This window comes from Crocodylus siamensis, chromosome 4 (assembly GCF_052110815.1).
Source record: "Crocodylus siamensis isolate JL-2025a chromosome 4, ASM5211081v1, whole genome shotgun sequence".
NCBI lineage: Eukaryota > Metazoa > Chordata > Crocodylia > Crocodylidae > Crocodylus > Crocodylus siamensis.
In genome coordinates, this window is record NC_143398.1 from 226,962,429 (window position 1) to 226,981,630 (window position 19,202).

At 39.8% G+C, this 19,202-nt stretch overlaps 1 protein-coding gene across 1 annotated transcript in view; it reads left to right on the forward strand.

Annotated features, from left to right (window-relative positions):
* LRP1B (LDL receptor related protein 1B) overlaps positions 1–19,202 on the forward strand; it is a 1,602,836-nt gene that overhangs the window by 986,518 nt on the left and 597,116 nt on the right. Inside the window, exons 23-24 of the mRNA XM_090045827.1 lie at positions 6,674–6,919; positions 17,161–17,358. Coding sequence (XP_089901953.1) covers positions 6,674–6,919; positions 17,161–17,358 — 444 coding nt within the window. The remainder of the gene's footprint in view (positions 1–6,673; positions 6,920–17,160; positions 17,359–19,202) is intronic.

A 19,202-nucleotide genomic window follows, 5' to 3' on the forward strand; every position in this document is an offset into this window, starting at 1 on the left:
AAAGAACTTGCTCCCCCTTTTTCTCCACTGAAAAAGAAAAAAAACCCTTGCCTTCTAGGAAACTAAAAGCACCGAAAGAAGAAAGGGAGAGGCTATTTAAAAAATTCATGAAGTCAACTGTTTTTCTTCTACAGAACTGCTGAGCTGAGCACATTTTATCCAAGACAAATTCTGCTTTAGAGATACATGTGAATTAAAAAACATATCTAAGAGGCACAAATAGGTTAGAAGAGAAAAAAAGAGGATTTAACTTCCTGTATATAAATACATGAATAGCCAAATCCTACACTCTCAAAATTCACATGTACACCAATGGGACATTTAGATATGGGAAATACATGGCTTTCTTTTAATGTTCTGCTTTATTTGTTCTCATCCTTCTGTAAAAATAGACACAGCTTTTCATTCTCCTTTTACACTGATTTCTTCAATACCAAGAATTGATAATGCCTGGTATGTGCACCTCTAAGTGAGAAGAGAATTGGAATCTCCGGAGGGGAAGCACACCCTTTTCCACCCCATCTCACAGACTAACCACTTCAAAAGTGTAGGGTGTTTAAGAAAATTCAAGACACAAAAGGATCAACAAACAAGGAAAACAAGGCCCCAAAGTCTCAAGTTCCTGAAAGCACAAAACATTCAGGCATAGGTTCAGGTGCGTGGAGGCACCAAATAACATACCCCAGTGCAAACTGGTGCCAGTAGACTCTAGCTAGGAACAGACTCGAACTCTAAATGATACAAATGTGCTGAAGGGGTGGCAGGACCTGCATCGGGGGATGGCTGTGCTACCCTGATGGCCACACTCATCCTGCCCCACGCACTGAGGTCTCTTAGGCGCCCATCCTCCCCTTGCTTGCCACATCTTGTTGTAAAGTAAATAAAAGTTTAGGAGGCTGCCCTCAGTACCACTATGAGCTTTCGGTGCTTTACTTTGTTCTGCTCATCATAAAGTGGCCTTAGCTCTGGCCCAATCTCTGTTGAGCAAGGCACTGCTCTTTTCTGATTGACCTCTCAGCCCAGTCTTTCTCCCTCCCTACTCTAGGCCCTGCCTCAGTGCTCTAGATCCCAGGCCTTGCTTTGCACCACTGCACCTGCTGGTCCTATTCCCACCACCAGACTGGGTACTAAGCCCATTAACAAAAACCATGCATTGCCAACAGCCATGCCCATGCACAGGACATAAACACATAACTAAAACAATTAACCCATCGGGGTACACTCACCACAGAGAAGATCCTTCCCCATACCTACTTGTTCACACTCACCAGCCCCCTGGGGTATCTTATCTTCCTGAATTTTGGGGCACAGCTCCTTCCTACCACAGAGCAGCATCTCCCCTTCTTCTCGGGGTCTCTTCCTACAGAAAGATCTCTTTCTACAGCTTTCCTTTTTCTAGCTGTATCAGGGCCAGAGTACCTCCTTTGCCCTGGACTTAGTATATGTAGTAGTAGTTTATTAACAGCTTTCAACAAAACAATACAATAAAATGAACACTAAACAATTATATATAATAAGACATTTATATAATTCATTTTTGCTAATGAGATTACCCATTGTACCAGTTCACACCAAATTAAAACATAGCATAGTATATGATGACATCAAAAAAGGTTAAATGAAGCAGGGAAAAATAAGACAAAGCAGGAGAATTCTGTCTAATTTTGGCCCTTCTTCTTTGTGCAAAAAACACGAACACAGCCAAGATATATAAAACAGGCTCTAAATTGTTAGACAGAATCCAGGTTGTTGGGTTTTTTTTTTTCCTTTACTAGCCTAGTATTTAAAATTTCCTATTAATGGTGAAATGTATTTTCCACTTATTTTTTCAAGACTAAACAAAACCACAAAAAAGTGATATAAGTCATCTATCACATTCTTCCCATAAGAACATATTCTGTTCAGATATGGGGTCTGAGACCCCCTGCTCAGATCTCAGATGACAACTGCAGACCTCATTAGAGGGAATCTCTGTTTAGAAAGGCCTCATTTGTAGTTTCGCACCACAGATGAGTAGGTTTCTAGGCCAAAAGACTGTTTTATTAATCTTAAAAAGGGGAAGTTAGAGACAATCTCCCTGCCGGCATATCTGTCTGCAGGCTGGCATCTTTAATTCTTAAATGTATGTCTTGTTTTAAATAGAGGGGAAATTCTGGGTCAGTGACCCTCAGGACATTTCCTAGGCCATTTCTCTGGAGGAGAGTATACATATTATTTAAACAAGGGTTTATATGGAAAAAGAGGGGTTTCTATTATGCCTTTCTTAGGGTAGCTAGTAGGCAAAAAATATCTAATTACATCCAGTAGTTTGGCTTTCTTAATAGAGCTAAGGCCCATATATTTGTAAGTCTGGATTCTCAATGCAAACCTCCCTGCCTCCCTCCCGTGGTAGAATTACATAAAAACCACCTTGAAAAGTAATTAGAAATCTTTTCAGTTTTGGGGTGGACCATGGGGTCAGCACCCCAAAGTTCTGCTTCATACAGTAAAATGGACTATAACTTATATCTATATACCTTTAGTGCTTCCAGAACTGTTCTTCTGCCCCTTTTATTTTACAATGATAAAACTCCACTCAAGACTTCTTTTGCACTAGTGTTGATATTTCAGGATGCCGCTTCCAGCTCAGATTTTTGCTACAATAGGATACAAAGTACTTACAGGAAGATGGTGCCTCTAGTTTCTTTTGCTATAAAAAACAAACTTTTCCCTTCCTCCTGTTCCCAGAAAACAAAACCTTGCCTTTAGCTGTGTTGACTTCCACACTTTTTGAGGGGCAGTGCTGCTGAAAAGCATCTAATCAACTTTGGAAGCCTATTTGGGATGGTGACATTATCAATGTGTCATTTGTAGAAAGCGAGACAGGGGATAGGGGCATTCCATACCATGGGTGCATGAAACTGATTCCCTGTTAGCGCCTGTTTTAGTTCATTCAGGAATATATTTAAACGTAGTGGATTAAGTAAACATCCTTGTTGTACCCCTTTCTTAGTTGGAAAACTACAGGACAAGGCACTGCGAATTCCATAACCCACCTTAGATTCTGTATTTGAAAAGTAGCTACCAATTAATTGTAAGAAAGCTTTATTGATTGATGTTATTGCCAGTTTTTTCCACAACTGTAACTTATGTATGAATCCAGAGCTCCCTTTCGATCTATAAAAGGATTTTACCTTTTTACATATTTAGATGCTAAATAGTGTAACACTAAGCAATGGTCCGTACAAACCTAGCTTTTATTTTTTTAAACCAGCCTGCTCTTCTCCCAAAATATTATTTTCAGAAATCTATGTGTGGAGATGAAAAGGTAAATGTATCCCAAATATTTTGTCAAAACTTCATCTAAGACTAACCTACATGCAGTAAGACACAGGTCTCTCTCATCTGTTTTTAAAAACTGGAACTTACATTTTCATTCCAGTGCTTTGGATAAATACTTTCTAAAATAATTATACTATTTTTTAAATCAAATTTGGACACCGTCAGTCAAAACATTCTTTGAAGATTTGTTGGGGAAGAAAGTCAATACTTTTAGGGGCCTTACTGTTTCTCATTATGGATATATATGATATTACTTGAGATTCAGAGGTGAGATAATGATCTACTTGTAGCTTAACAGACACAATAGTCTTCAGTGAGAAGCCACCATTTCCTGTACCATCTCTGAGTAAGCTGCTAAACCTACTTTTAAAAAACAAGACCTACGTGTCTTCAGAAGTAAATGCATACAAAATTAAGCTAGAATTTTTCCCTTTGGCTACAAATTGCCAAAAAAATGTCATTATGTTTTCTAGTGGCTACCAGTTTCTCCAGGAGCCTCATTTCATATGGTTGCCTCTTTATGTTTATTAATTTTTTGTACTCAGTTTTAATCTTGTTGATCTGTTGGAAGCTAGAACAATCATTTTTATACTTTTATTCCTCTGAGGCATCTTCTAAAACATCTTTAGCTTCAGAGTAGTCCTCACTGCCTCTAACATTGCTTATTTTCAACAAAGATCTTTTTTGTGAATGCATTTTCTAACTGTTGGACAATAGCTCCATATTGACTATTTACTTCTTGGAGTTCTTCCACTTTTAGAATATGAGATAAGTGAGAAAGTATCTCTGAGTAGAGAAGACATTTCTTTTGAAATTCATTATTCCCCTGAATTCTAATTTAATTTCTTTTTCTAATCAAGGGGCGAGTTGTATTTTTGGGGGGAATGGGTCCCTGTTTTCCACGCATGGTTACATTTCAAATGATTTATACTTATACCATGTATGTAGTTCTATTAATAAGTCATCTATCATTACTGCTTCTTTAGTTGTAACAAATGTGAATGGTCTATCTTTAACAGTTTGTCCATTATACATTCTGCAATTCTCTTTTTCAGTGAATTTCAAGAGACATCACCCTCCTTCATTTTGTTTCTTACCATATCAGGTTTCTTGGGGGAATTGATTATGACATCTTTATTAATGTGGTTGTCAATCCCACTAATTCTAGTATTAAAATTGCCTATTATTGTTTCTGATTCTGGAAATGTATTCTGGATCATCTCAGGAGCATAATAATGATTCCCATTTCAAAACTGATATCTTGATATGAATGGTGGGAAATAAACATTACAAAGAATCAAGCGAGGCCCACCACAAAATTTAACGAGGCCTCCTAGTAGATGGTTAGAGTCTATTTCAGTTTCTAATTCCTCACTTCTTATTGAAAACTCAGTATGTGTATCCCTGACTCATCACTTCCAGTCACCTGCTCCTTGGATCTTTTTATTACTGAATCTGCAGGCTGACTTCTCTACCACACAACCCCTTACTCACAGCTCTGTGGCCAGCTGCTCCCAGTCAAGGACCCTTCACATTCTCTTGCAGTGAGCACAGTTCCTCCACCAGCTACCCTTTACAAAGTCTCGCAGTCTCTTAGCTCTGCTGCTTGACCCTACTCTAGGTTGCAAAGATTATTCACTTACCTGCTTATCAGCCGCCTGTGCAGTTCTGCTACAGCTATGTTTTTATCCACTTCCTGGAGTCCAGCCCCTCATAGGCTGCCCCTACTCACCCTCTTGCTCCAGGTAAGTGGTCTGAGTTTCTCTGCAGCTTTTGAGCTACTACTCCTTGTTCTCTATTGGCTAGGTATTTCTTCCTATTGGCCCTCAATCAGCTCTCTTCCTCTTGAAGTAACAGGGGTTCGGGCAATAGCCTTTTTCCATCAACTCAAAAAAAACAACGAAAGAAGGCAAACATAATGATATTAAGTCACAGTTTCGGCATCCAAACAGCCTTAGCTGCATGAGAATAACACCATTTAATAGTAGTGTAACTACAGGTGGGCAACCAGGGCACCAGACCCAGGAACCACTTTTGATGGGTGCAAGAATTGGGACTATTGCCACCTCTGACCCAGCCATCACTGCCACCCAGTGCACAGAAACTTCTTGTTACACCTCTATCATGCAGTAATGATACAACTATGATAAACCTATTTTTACAGTAACAGTTCCAGAATAGACTCCCCACCCCACTTTTTCTTCATAGTGTTACTGCAGAATCCAGACTATGCCATTTCCTGAATTTGTAATGCTTGTTTGGAAACTGTGATCATAAGTGTAATGTGGCTTACTTTAAATTGTATTATGTGCCTTTTTGTTATTCTTGTTTGGGGGAATGTTATTTTGTTAAACATCTTGTGCACAAATGTAAACAAGAGTTCCAGAGAATGGTAATGTTTAGCATATGAAAAATACATAGCAACCAAAACCCCCAGCATGTACTGAATATTTTAATGGCATAATAAGGATGGAAATCTTACATAATGTGTATGTATTGGCTACGTACAGATGTTCCATTTGTGCTGAGAGAAAAATGTTTCTCCTTGCACACACAGAAGCCATACACATGTTCAAGGGATTTATTTTGAAAAAGATCTCTATTCTGCTCTGGGGTGAGACAGGCTTCCACGCCACGGTGGAAAGGCTCTGAATCTTCCTGTTGTAGCAAAATGCCCCCACATTTCTACTCCAGGCTGACCCAAAATACTGTGGGGCAAGACGGACTGCTATACCTTAGCAACAGAGTCTTGCAAGGGTGGCTGAGTGCTCCCCCTCTCCACATGCTCCAGCCTAGAGGACTACAAAAAGCAGGGGCTAGAGGAAACAGGAGGGCTCCTACCATGGGAGAATGCCCCCCCACATGCCATCAATCAACTGATCAATAAGATGGGAAAAGGGGATTTTTCCTTGGTCTGGACCCATCTGCAGGTCTGTGCCAGATGCTGCTCTTCTGAGACTGCCAATTGTCACTTGACAACTGCTTCCTTCCCTAAGAGTGGGGATGACCCAGACAACAACAGTCCAATAATCACTAGCTGAATAGATCACCTATAAAGCTCTCCAGCCATGGAGTTGGAGCACACATACTTTACAGGTCCTGGGCTATCTTTTTTACTAGTAAGAATTTCTGGTAGAAATTAGCGTCTGTTTACAGCTACTGTAATTCTGCCATGCTCTGACCTTGGGTGCCCTTCATTAATAATGAACTTGTTGTTCCTTTAGTTTCAAAATCAGGTTGTGCTTATTGAAGCTTTTTAAATTGTTTCTGTTGGCCAGAAGCTCTTTAGTAGGATGTGATGCAATGTCATTTGTGCCTAAAGCTCTTAGTGCTTTTTTTCCTGTTATTTCAGATGAATGCTCGCTGAACAACGGTGGTTGCAGCCACCAGTGTTCTGTGGTTCCTGGAGGAAGAATTGTGTGTTCCTGCCCTTTAGGACTTTATCTGAATCCAGACAACAAAACTTGTGAAATAGTAGATTATTGTACGAAGCACTTGAAATGTAGTCAAGTGTGTGAACAGCATAAAAATATTGTCAAGTGTTCCTGTTATGATGGCTGGAAGCTTAGTAAGGATGGAGAAAGTTGCACTAGTGTTGGTAAGATGAAATTTTGAATGTCTTCCTTATTGGGGAGTGTGTGTGTGTGTGTGTATATGTGTGTATATATGTGTATATATATATATATATATATATATATATATGATATCTAACAGCAAGAGGTTTTTTTGCCTTAATTAAAGATTAAATCACAGATCTGTAGGACTGGAAGGGCCTCAAGAAATCATGTAGTCCAACTTCCTGCTCTAAGGCCAGGGCAAACTCATGGAACATAAACCCTGGGATACGAGATGGCATAATCAAAGTTAATTCCAAATGGTGTTTAATAGAGATTTATTTTAAATTTTAAACAAACAATGCATTATATTTGATTTATGTCAGTGATTTTCAACCAGGGTGCTATAGCCCTTTGGGGGCCTGTGAGATCCTTTTAAGGGTGTTGTGGAATATCGTGCAACATTAGCAGCTGGCTGCAGAAACACTTACATATTTGTCACAAAATAAGCGTGAGATTTCAAATAGAAATATATGGTGTCAGAAACATTCAGACCTGTTGCGGTCTTTCTGAGTGTAGAAGAATTAATCTATTATTTTTCTGTAGTTAAGAACTGTAGTTAAGAGCTGAGATTTTCCAAAAGGTGCCTTCAGTGTGGCGAGAAATGCCTTGAGTATAAACAGATTGAGAACTACTAGTTAATGTAATAATGGGCTTCCCATATTATTTGAAGCAAAATTCAGGATGGGTTTTGAATATGTAACTGTTCTAAATGTAAGACCATTTCCTTAAAACTGAAATTAAAAAAAAAGGCTATCTTGAAAAAAATAAGGAAATAATGTCCCTATATTTTGGTCCATGCACAGTGTTTGAGCAGTACAAGTCAGAAACTTGTCAAAAACTGGTCTGCCTGATGTGTAGGTGTATACAAGTGGTAGAAAGTCAATTCCTGTGGCAATTTCCCCCTCACTCCTGATCTAAGCAACTTTAATAATGGAAGGTAGTGCATCTATATTTAGCCTATATTGCCTTATTGTCCCTAACTGGTATAATTAAAAGGATGCCTTGTTACTCAGAGACTTCCAGCCAGCTCCCTGATTTACAGGGTTGCTGACTCAAGATATTTTTTTTTTTTACTGACAAAATGAAAACATTTTACAGGCAAACTTTTTTTTTCACTGACATGTTTTTCCTAACATGTTTTACATAATGTAAATGTAACTCTTTTGCCAGATCCAGGACAAGAGCCAAGTTCAAGCCATAGTGAAAAAAAGTTTTGCTGTCTATAACAAGTTTGCAGGTTATCAGTTAAACAAAAACAAGTTTTGGGTTGGCAACCCTTCTTGACTTCAGCACTGGTTTTACATTGTGCTGCCCCCACCTCATGGTTTTCCTACCCACCATCACACTCTGGTACCCCCAAGTGTACCTGGCACCATGCTTCCCCCTCCAGCCCATACCCCAACCTTATTTGCCACAGCCCCACTGCAACTGACTTAGCAAGTGCCCCCAAAGATAGACAATTGTCTGCCTACCAGCAGTATTACAGGCAGATGATAAGCTGTACCAGCAACAGCATATAGCTGAGAGTTGGGGAAAGAGCTAGAAAGCCCAGAGAAGAACTCCCTTCAAGGTGCTGCATCCCATTTGGACATCAGGCAGCACTACTGTGATCTGCCTATGCTTCAGCAATGTGCCCAGCTTCATTTTGGACCATGTAGCTTCAATCAGACAGTTTTATAGAGCTCATTTTGCAAAACTGTTTTGGCTTCAGGTTTTTATGGATGGAGTAATTGTTTTATGGAATTTAGAGACAGGCAATTTTAGCCTGGTTATTTACAGTGTGTCCATGAATTTATGGAAGGTTGGAAATCCTATCTACTTCAGACTTCAGTGGTAAATAGAATCAGTGACATTTTACAGTAGGTATCATCTCTTCTATATAACCAAACTTATACTGTTTTTCTATTATTTATTATGTATATTCAAGTTGTACAGAGATGACAAAGTCAGAAGGATATGAGCCTCTTTTAAAGAGTTCCAGTGGAAATACATACAGAAAAAAATAGGCCCTGCTTACAGTAGCATGGAGATGGACTGATTGAGATATGTAGTGAATCCCACCTGCCAATTCTGAGTTGTTACCTATTGGTGATTTTTGTACTGTTTTGTCAATTCTAGCTTTAAATACCTCATATAGTGGTGCTTCTGTGACTTGAATGACTTTTCACAATTCAAAAGACTTCACCATTAAGTAATTATTTTCCATTGCTTTTTCTCAAGTATATCCCATGTAAATTTCCTGAGACAATGAGCTAGAATTAAATGCTATGAATCCATGACCATCTCCTCCCGCTCTCCCCCCATTACTTGTGGCTGCCTGTGCTGTCTCTCTCCCAGGGTAGCAGGCAGGGGAGGATTAACCTGCCATCCTGGCCCCTGCCACCACCACTGCTGGACTGCTCCTCTTGTCTCAACAGTGGTGATAGCAACCACAAATAAGCATGGAAAGGTGGGTGTGGGTAGCAGTGAACAGGGATCTGGGGGCCTGGGTAAAGGAGGGCCAGGGTCCAATCTGGGCCAGCAGGGAAGAGGGGGTGGGGTGGGGTGCTTACAACAAGGTGTAACATAATGTGGCTACATGTTAGTGTAACATGAGCTGGGTAACATGGATCGGAGATAATCCTGCCCTGGAGTTGCAAAACTTTGAGCTGCCTAATGAGAACCTAAAAATGGTTTCAGGTTTTAATCTGTTGACAATCCAGGGGTTAAGATTTCCAAGAGCTGCCCAAAATTACCATATTAGAAGGCCCTTAGGTTGATTCCCATTGTTACCTGTTGACTAGCAATGTTGGTATGATCTTCAAAATTTTAGACTCGCTATACACATTATTTGACCTTTTAAATATATCATGTGTATCCCTCTCTTCCGTTCTGCTTGCTTAAAGCACAGTTTATTACTATTAGATCAGAAATATGTATCCCTTAGTTATGTTATAGCTAACAATGCTAAACTTAAAGAATAAATCTTATATTCCCAGTGGTTCTTTACTTTTGAATTGTATTTTATGACTCATTTATGAAGCTACTTAGCCTTATTTTCAAAAGGCTCTGAGCTAGTGTACTTAATTCTATTGCATTGATTGCTCTTCTAATATTAAAAATTCTTATCAGGTTAAAGATATAAAACATTTCAGGGAAAATCATATTAAAAGCATTGTATAGATCGTATTTCCTTGAAAGTTATGCAACCCTGAATATAAGATAACCCCTTCCCCGATAATGAGATTTTAAATATGTAAAATTTATAAAATTATCTTCATTTTCCAGGTATAACATCAAATTATTGGAGATTTCCCTTGAATTTGTCTCCTTCCCACTGCTACAGCAGGAAAAATAAATCTGGGGGCATTTGACGGCCTACTTGCCTTATGTTTCCGCAACTCCTTCCCCCCTACAGCCTTCCACCTCCCTCTTACTCTCAGACCTTGCTCTTCCTGAGTACATGGAAGTGAGGGGCAAATCTGAAAACACTGTGGGTGTCCAGCATGCATTAATGTGCTTTGCCTACTGTGCATTAAATTTAGTACCTCCAATGTGCAGTACTAAATAAATGCACATTCAGCTGCCCTAATGCACAATACTAAAAGTGCAAGTTTTTAAAGTGACGCTTAATGTGCAGTATCCTATTTTACTTTGCATTAGCGTAATTGCATGATTTTTTACATGGCACTTTAATGTGCAGTAAAATAAGGTACTGCACATTAAAGCATGCATGTAGACATGCCCACTGATTTGAAATAAACATGCCTGTAGTAATCTGCATATAGCCAAATTACTGTGGGTACATGTCGCAGGGCACTGAAGTGCTCTGCTCCTAGAAAAAGGTACAGGTGCCGGTTGCCGGGGCAACCACAATTCAGTCACCTGACTGGAAGGGGGCAGGGCCTGGCCTATATAAACAAGCCAGGCTGAGGCCGCAGGTCAGTTCCCCTCTGGCAGCCGAGGAAGAGGGAGCTCTGCTGGGAGTAGGCAGAGCAGAGAAGCCTGATGGCCTGAGCAGCGTCTGCTTGATGGTACTGGGTGGAGGAAACCCTGGTAGGGATATGGATGAAGGTTAGCCAGTTAGGTTGGAATTTATGTTGTTACACAGGAGTGTGAGTTTTCTGTTTTGTAGTTGTGTAAGACCGGAGGACTGGGTGAGGCTGTAGGGGTTGGAGGAGGCCTCATAGGAGCTACATGGTAGCGTGGGGTTTCCTGGCACCAGAGGGGGCTCCATGTTTTGGGGTGTATCGACCCTGGTCCCAGTGTGGGCAGTATCGTGAAGGTAAAGCCCCAGTGCGGGTGCAGGCGAGAAGCCCCAGTGGGGCGTAAGACCCGAGAAGGGGGTCTGGAGGCCAGGCACGGCTATGGCCACCTGAGCCTCGATTGTAAGGAGCCCAGTGGGGCGCAAGACCCGAGAAGGGAGTCTGGGGGCCAGGCACAGCTACGGCCACCTGAGCCTTGATTGCAGGGAATCGCAGAGACAGGCCCCAGGGTGGGCGGGAATTGTGGAGACAGGCCCCAGGGTGGGCGAGAGCATGGGAGACAGGCCCCAGGGTAGGCTGCAGTCACAGGAGAAGCCAGGGAGCGCCTGTGAGGGTGTGGGCGGGCAACGGAAATGAGCCCAGGGACCTGCAAGGGCATGGTTGACTGTAGGACTCACATGTAGCCCCTAAGGCTAGAGTGCACCGGGGCAACTAAACAGAGCATTGGCCAAGTTACATCAGGGCACTGTGTCAAAGTAGATAGAAAAGGCAGCCTCCCCTAAACATTTAATGTCATCTAAGACGTGGCGGGCGAGATTGGAGAGGGTGCGTTGACACCGACTTGACATGGTAGGGGGCGCTAGGGGAGTTCACGGCACCCCTAGGTCATGCCCTGTCATAGTACCCAAAGACTTAGTTCATTCAGAATTGATGCACTTTTTCTTTTTTGAAACTGCTGCAAGTTTTAGCACAGGTACTCTATAAACACCTTTTAAATAGCACCTTTCTGCTTCCCTTTTTAAGCACCAGGACACTGATCCCCTGGATGAGCTGCCGATGGCTCCGTCCTGCTCCCCACCTTGGCATCGTATTCACTGTCCTGGCTAGGCAGCACTCCCAGCCACAGCCCCAGTTCCATCTCCTGCCGTACTTCCTGCATGGTGAATAATTGGCTATCAGTATTAGTCAAGAAAACCTCTATCAGTGCATCCCTACTTAATTCCTTATCCCATCAAAACTTTTCCTAGATCCACAAGACAGTTTGAAATGTCTGATTCACACTCACTGTGTTTGCTGAAGGCCCACAATCAAAGGTTCTTCTTCAGTGTTGTCAAGGTCCTTTATTACGTGTATTTGTCATTTTAGAATTCTTTTCATCAATGAATTTGGAGCATTTTATACTAGCTAATGATCTGGCCCACTTTTTTTTTCAGTTTCCAGCAAACTTTCATCCTTTCCCTGTCTGTCTGTCTAGACACACTGTATTTTCTGGTTTTCAGCATGCCCTGAACAAAATATGCATTTTGTATTTCAAAGGCAGAATGAAAAAAAGATTTTTCCTAATAGTAAGTAACTGAATAGCAGCAGCTAGGTCACTGACCCTGATTCTTGTTCTGTTCCCTGTGAGTGTCATGCAGATTTTATGTTTGTTTTTGCCTGGTAATTCACAGAAGCTGCTTTTATATTGGTTGTATATATTGCGCATTACAAATTCCAGTAGCTGTTGGGGCAGGGGCATGGGAAAGTGTGCAATGTGTGCGAGATAATATGGTAGTTATAAATAAACAATTGCACATGATGAGATCCATATAATTTTTAGATGGACCAAAAAGTCACAGCCTTTTTTGCAGTTCTGTCCATCTCCAGGAGTACTGAAATTGGTCTTGTGAGAATACAGTGCACCTATTGGGATAAATGTATTCCTAGTATAATTGCACTGATTTTAAACTGCCTTGAATCAGGCATCAGAGTGGTGCATCATACTAGGGAGTGAACAGTAATAACCAGTTTCCCAGTGAAAATGAAATTTTGCTGAGGGAAATTATTACCATGCCCTGAAACAAAGTTTTCCACTATCTAGAATATCACGTTTGATTTGAAGTCAAACACTTCAACAGTATATAGTTATAACACTACTTAAAGTAATTATGTAGCACTTTACTTTTTCAGAGCACTGTAAAAACATTTACCTGATTGTCCATCAAAAAATGTAATACGAATTTGAATAGTGCAAATACATTAATTCAGTTCAGTGCGTTATTCTTGATGGGGTACTCGGTGGGTGAGAATTTAATTCCTGCCAGTAGGTAGTTTGCCAGAGAAATAGCATATAATATAGAATAATAGATGAATTAAATCGTTATAATAAGTTAGTGGGAGGTTTATTTTTTTTGCCTTTTCTTGTTATTTTCTATTCCCCTGTCCCTTTTCAGTTCCACCTTTGACTCTCTCAATTTTCTTCATCTCCCATTTCTGCTTGCATTCCCTTTTATTCCCTTTCCCCTCACCCTTTCTATGTTTCTCACTTTGAACATCCCTCTTTTTATCTCTCCTCATTTTCTTTACTGGTCTACAACATGTATTGTTACCTCTCCAAAAATTGTGAACCAGGAGCAGAAGAGGAGAGCACCGACCCTGACGTATCTGAGGGAACAGTTCAGTGATGACTTTCCAAAGAAGAAATGTTCTTTTTAAATTTCTATTTATTGAATTAATGTATGCTACCAATTCAATATAGAATGTGCATTATATACTTTTTCAACCTTATTCCCTGTTGGAATACCTCTGAACAACAATTATTATTATATTGTGTTTGCAATAAACCTTATAGAAAATGATTAGGGGAAAGAAACTCATTTTTTGAAAGACACTTTTAATGTTATATTTATATTTAGTCTTTTAGACTCCAGTCAGGAAAAGGCAATTGACTGAATTTTTAGTATATTCTTTTCTTAAAAATAGGCATTAATTTGGTTAAAAAATGTAATTTGTTAGAATATTCAGAAATCGATTTTAGTACTGTAATTCAGGAATTCTGCATAAGGGGAGAGTATTTTTTGTAATGTTCAGTTCAACTATTTATCAACGTATGGTGCCCAGTTTATTGAAATATGGTTAGAATGCCACAATGCAAGTTAACAAGTTAATATGTTAATACACGTACAATTAAGATCTGGTTATACTGATATTTCATTTTATAACACCCCCAGAAACAAACATCAGACTTAAAATATACTAGGAAAAATGAACTTCCCCCCCCTAACATATTGAGGGGGGGGTGTATATGTGTGTGTGTGTGTGTGTGTGTGTGTGTGTGTGTGTGTATGTGTGTTGTTTAGCCCGATTTAACATACCAGATGATATTCTATTTGGCTCATTATGGTACATTACCTGTGACATTTTATCAAGTATGTTGAAACATGGACGTTACATAACTATAAGAATGGTTAAATGAACCATTAGGAAAATGTAAGTTGTATATTCTATGAAAAATAATATTGTATATTATTATTCATATTTTAGAAACTTAAATTAGAGCCACAGAACTACTTTGAGCCTTATTTTTAAACATTCTTAGTCTTATGGCAGAACCATTATGTCAATGGGGGATGTCAATGTAGTTAAAGCAATATTCTGGTTTTCACTTAGTGTAGGAGTTCAGCCTGGAAAACTGAGAATCTCTAATGAATTTTCAATAGATAATCTCTTGGGTAAAGGGGCTGGGTACAGTTTGTATTTTTGAGGGAGTCAAAAGAAAATTGGTTAATTGTCTCCAGATCAAATTATGGCCAAGTCTAGTACGTTTCTCTTACTTGTATAATCAGTTCCCTTTAACTTAAAAATTACCATTTACTTGATTCCAAGTTTTTTCCCCCATTTTCCCCATTTTTTCATGGGATGGGGAAGGTCCTCATCTTAGAAATGAGTACAAGGTGGTGTGGGAAGGGGCAGGGGGCAGACATAATGGTTCTGCCATAATAAGCTCTGGGCCAGAGCTACAGCTGCTGCCTACCCCACCACTGTTTCTGTACCTTGCTATCTCCTGTCTGCAGCCTTTTCCCCCATACCCTGCCCCAGCAGCCCGTACTCCCCACCTGCCCTTCTTCCTCCCCCCGCACCCGTTGTCTGTCCTTTGACACCACCGGCCTTTGTCCGCACTACAGCCTGGGAGCCAGAGCTAGCATGGCTGCTATGGGGCTTAACTGGAGCTATGTTCTGTGCCCAAGGCTACAGCAGGATGAAGCCTGCCGGCTGGGGCCCAAACAAGAATGAAGGCAAGGGGTGGAGCAGCGGGGAAAGAGGAAGGCAGGGAACAGAGGTTGTAGTGGGAAGGAGGAAGATTGGAAGCAGCAGCTTTGGTGGGGAGGGGAAAAGGAAGTCCTGAGGCTGCAGGGGGTTGGCACAAGAGGGGGAAATGGTGCAGGGGGGATAGATGGCAGGGGGTGATTTACTTGACTTTACGGCAGCACCTGCTCTCCCACTCTGCCTACTCCCCTTCAACAGTGTTGTGGGATGAATTTAAGATGCCCCTCCAAAAATTAGATTATCTGCATGGAAAAATGTTACAAATTTATACGTTTTCCATGTTGGATTTGGGAAACGAGGTACAAGCAATAAAAAATAATAGTAGTACTATGATAATGCATAGCATATATTTGCAGGGTAATATGCAGTAGTTCGATTATTTAGTTAATTAACAAAAAGCATTAAAATAACATAATCATAACTGAGTTCTTAGGCAATGCAATTAGCTAACAAAAAACAAGATTTATGATGTCCTGGGTGTTCCAATCAGTAGCTGCTGCTTTATTGGAGATTAGAAGAGCTCCAGGAAACTGTTCACCTAGTGCTAGTCTGATGTTTTTTAAGCAACTACTGGTGTAGATTCTTTTTTTTCCTGTTAGATGATTTGGTCAATTGGAGATTAGACATTTAAATAATAGGATCTGGAAAAAAAATGATCTGTTATTTTGACAAATATTAAGGTCTTTGTGAAAGAGTGAAGCTGGCCCTAAAGAAGATACTTTTCTGTATCAAAGGAAACATTCCTCTTTTGGAAGTCCTTTTTAATTGAGTATAAGTCATTTATGAACCCGTATGCACAATTTTTAGCTCTCAGAGAACAAAAAGAAAAAAAAGTTTTTGAAAAAGGGAATTTAAAAGTTTTCTTTGCCAAATTTTGACCAACTCCATTTTTGAACATGGTAGGAGAATAGTACAATACTGCCAATTGTTATGTACCCCCTGTAATATGTTCTACATCCAAAGTGGAAATCTAATGCAGTTGCAGAAAAGATTGTTGTTATCACTTACGTTATAGAAAAACATCTTTAAAAAAAAGGAACATTTGCTTTTCAAAAGAGAAGGGTATCTGTGAAAGCGTTCTTTCATTAAAGTGAAGCTTCTGAGCTGACTGGGCAGTTTCAGTTTCTTTGATCACGGCAGTTTTGCAACTTTCCTGATTCTAAAAAAAAAAAAAGGGGGGGAGCGGGGAATGAAAAGGTAAAGCCAAAGTATTGTTGGTGTTAAGGATGTGCATGTAACATACTTAACGTAAATCCATGGCAGCAATGAAATGAAAAGTTAAGCCTATGCTTCTCTGTGTTTGTGAGCTTGGTTAAGGTATGTGTTATTAGAAACCTTAAAATTTTATTTCCTTGCTTCTGTGGTTTGCTGTTACATATGTTATTTAAGTACTTTAACTTACACACACAAATGTTACTTTTTTATTAAGCTCACTGAAAAACATTTTTAAAACAGATATCCATTAGAACAATACTAGATAACCTGAAAAGATTAGAAAATAGTAGTCATCTAAAGTGTCATTAAATGTGACAGTTGCCTTTTTTTTTTTTTTGTAGATATCAATCCTGAAAATCCTTAAAAGACTGTTTCTTTAAAAACTCTCATCTGTAAGATCTTTTTTGTACTGGGATTGTGGACCACAGACTAATTGCTGAGTCAAATAGTTCTGTTTTTATTATTTCATTACCACTTAAAGTGATCAAAGCAATTGAAATTTCCCTTCAATTGTTTTACAGTGAACAGAAGTCTAATGGCTTGAAATATGTATATTTGAGAAACTTACTCCTTAAAGAAAAAAAATCTAATGTGACCTACAAGTTTTTTTTTATCAAAATTCCTTTAATGAAGTATTATTATTTATTCTTATTTAAATCTGTGTATCACCAAGTTTATGGGGAAAAGTTACCCTTTATAACTTTATTTTTAACATGTAATCTACTTTTACTTTTTAGATCCATTTGATGCTTTCATAATTTTTTCCATCCGGCATGAGATCAGAAAAATTGATCTTCACAAGCGAGACTACAGCCTCTTAGTTCCTGGTTTAAGAAACACAATAGCACTTGACTTTCATTTCAGTCAGAGTTTACTGTACTGGACTGATGTGGTCGAGGATAAAATTTACCGAGGCAAGCTCTCTGAAAATGGAGGTATGAATTTAACTTTTGAATCAATTTATGTGGCCTTTTAGAAGAGCATGTCAACCAAAACAATGCAGTCCTACAATGTTAAAGCAGCTAGAATCTAATTGAACTGTTCTTTTCACAAATTGTTAAACAAACAGAACCTAACATTAGTATCAGTTTTAGACATAGACCTACAAAACCACAATACAGTAATATGAAACTAGAGAAGTTTTCTACTCATGGTATACATTTCCAGTAAGAGTAGACTATAGTATTAATAGAAAGAAAAGATTCCAAATCTTGGAAATCTTCCAAACGGGCCAAATTACAATACTCATTTCCCAAACAGTGAGTGTAACTGTACTTTTCCCCAGCTTCGTTCTGATTTTGTTTGTTTTGCCTTTTGTTTGCTGTTTTTTTAAGATGTCCCAACATTTACAGAGTATTTAATGTTTTTGTAATGAAACACATAATTGTATTGTAGAAATCATAAAAGGAAAGAGAAAAGGGAGATGCAGACTCTGCTCAGAGGTATAAATAAGGCTTTGACACCCTATAGATCATGAGAAATTCTTCTGGGTTTGACACTCAAAGGCAACTAAAGTTTGTAAAAGCATCTATCACTTACCCTGCTGTTTTCAAATTTAGAAGGATGGAGGTTTGAGCATTCTTTACCCTAATAACACTTGAAAGCAACTTGTTTTTCCACTTCATCCTGCCTCAGTTTATCCCCACATACAATGATCTAGTATACAGGTTTGCTTCTCCTAAAATGTTCAGTAGTGAAATTTTGCTGAAGCTTCAAATCAATTATGTGAAACCGAATAGTTCTCATTATATTCATAGTATTATAGATTTCATAGAGGTTAGGGCTGGAAGGAACCTTGCAATATCATCGGGTACAGCCCCCTGACCAAGGGGCAGAAAGTCAGCTGGGGTCAAATGATCCCAGCAAGATAGGCATTCAGTTTTTGAAAGTATCCAGAGTAGGTGCTTGCACCACCCCGGGAGGGGGGAGGGGGGGATGAGTCTATTCAAGGCCCAGGGGACTCCAACAGAAAAAGAAGTTTTTCCTTATGCCTAAAATGGCTTCCCCGGAGTTTGTGAACATTGGACCTTGTCTTCCCATGGGGTGCCCTGGTGAACAGATGTTCTCCCAGTTCCTGATGCAGACCTTTTATAGACTGCCACTAAGTTACCCTTTTCAGGCTGAAAAGTCGCATGACTCTCAGTCTCTCCTCATAAGGCCCACTCTCTTGTCCTGTGATCATGTGTGTAGCTCTCCTCTGAACTCTTTCAAACTTCTCCACATCCTTTCTGACTTGTGGAGACCAGAATTGGATACAGTATTCCAGCTATGGCTTCACCAAGGCCAAGTAAAGTGGGAGGATGACTTCCTGAGTTTTGCTTGAGATGCATCGGTAGATGCAAGCCAGAGTTTTGTTTGCTTTGCTGGCTGTAGCGTTGCATTGGTGGCTTACTTTCATTTTGTGGTCAAACATGACCCCCAAGTCTCATTCAGTTGTGATGCTAGAAACTGTAGCACTGGTGAGCCTGTAAGTGTGGTGTGGGGTTTTTTTTACAGAGGTGGAGCACCTTGCATTTCTCAGTGTTGAATTCCATCAGGTTTTGATCCACTCACCTTGTAAGCCTGTTGAGGCCAGCCTGAATCGCCAGCCTGTCCTCTAGGGTGACCACACTTCCCCATAGCTGGTGTTGTCAGCGAACTTAGCTAGTCCGCTTCTGACACCAAAGTCCAGAACATTTATAAATACACTGCATATAAATACATTTGATAATGGAGCCCTGGGGGATGCCACTGATCACCATGAGTCTTGTTGATTCAATTCTTTTCCTTTGTCCAGGTG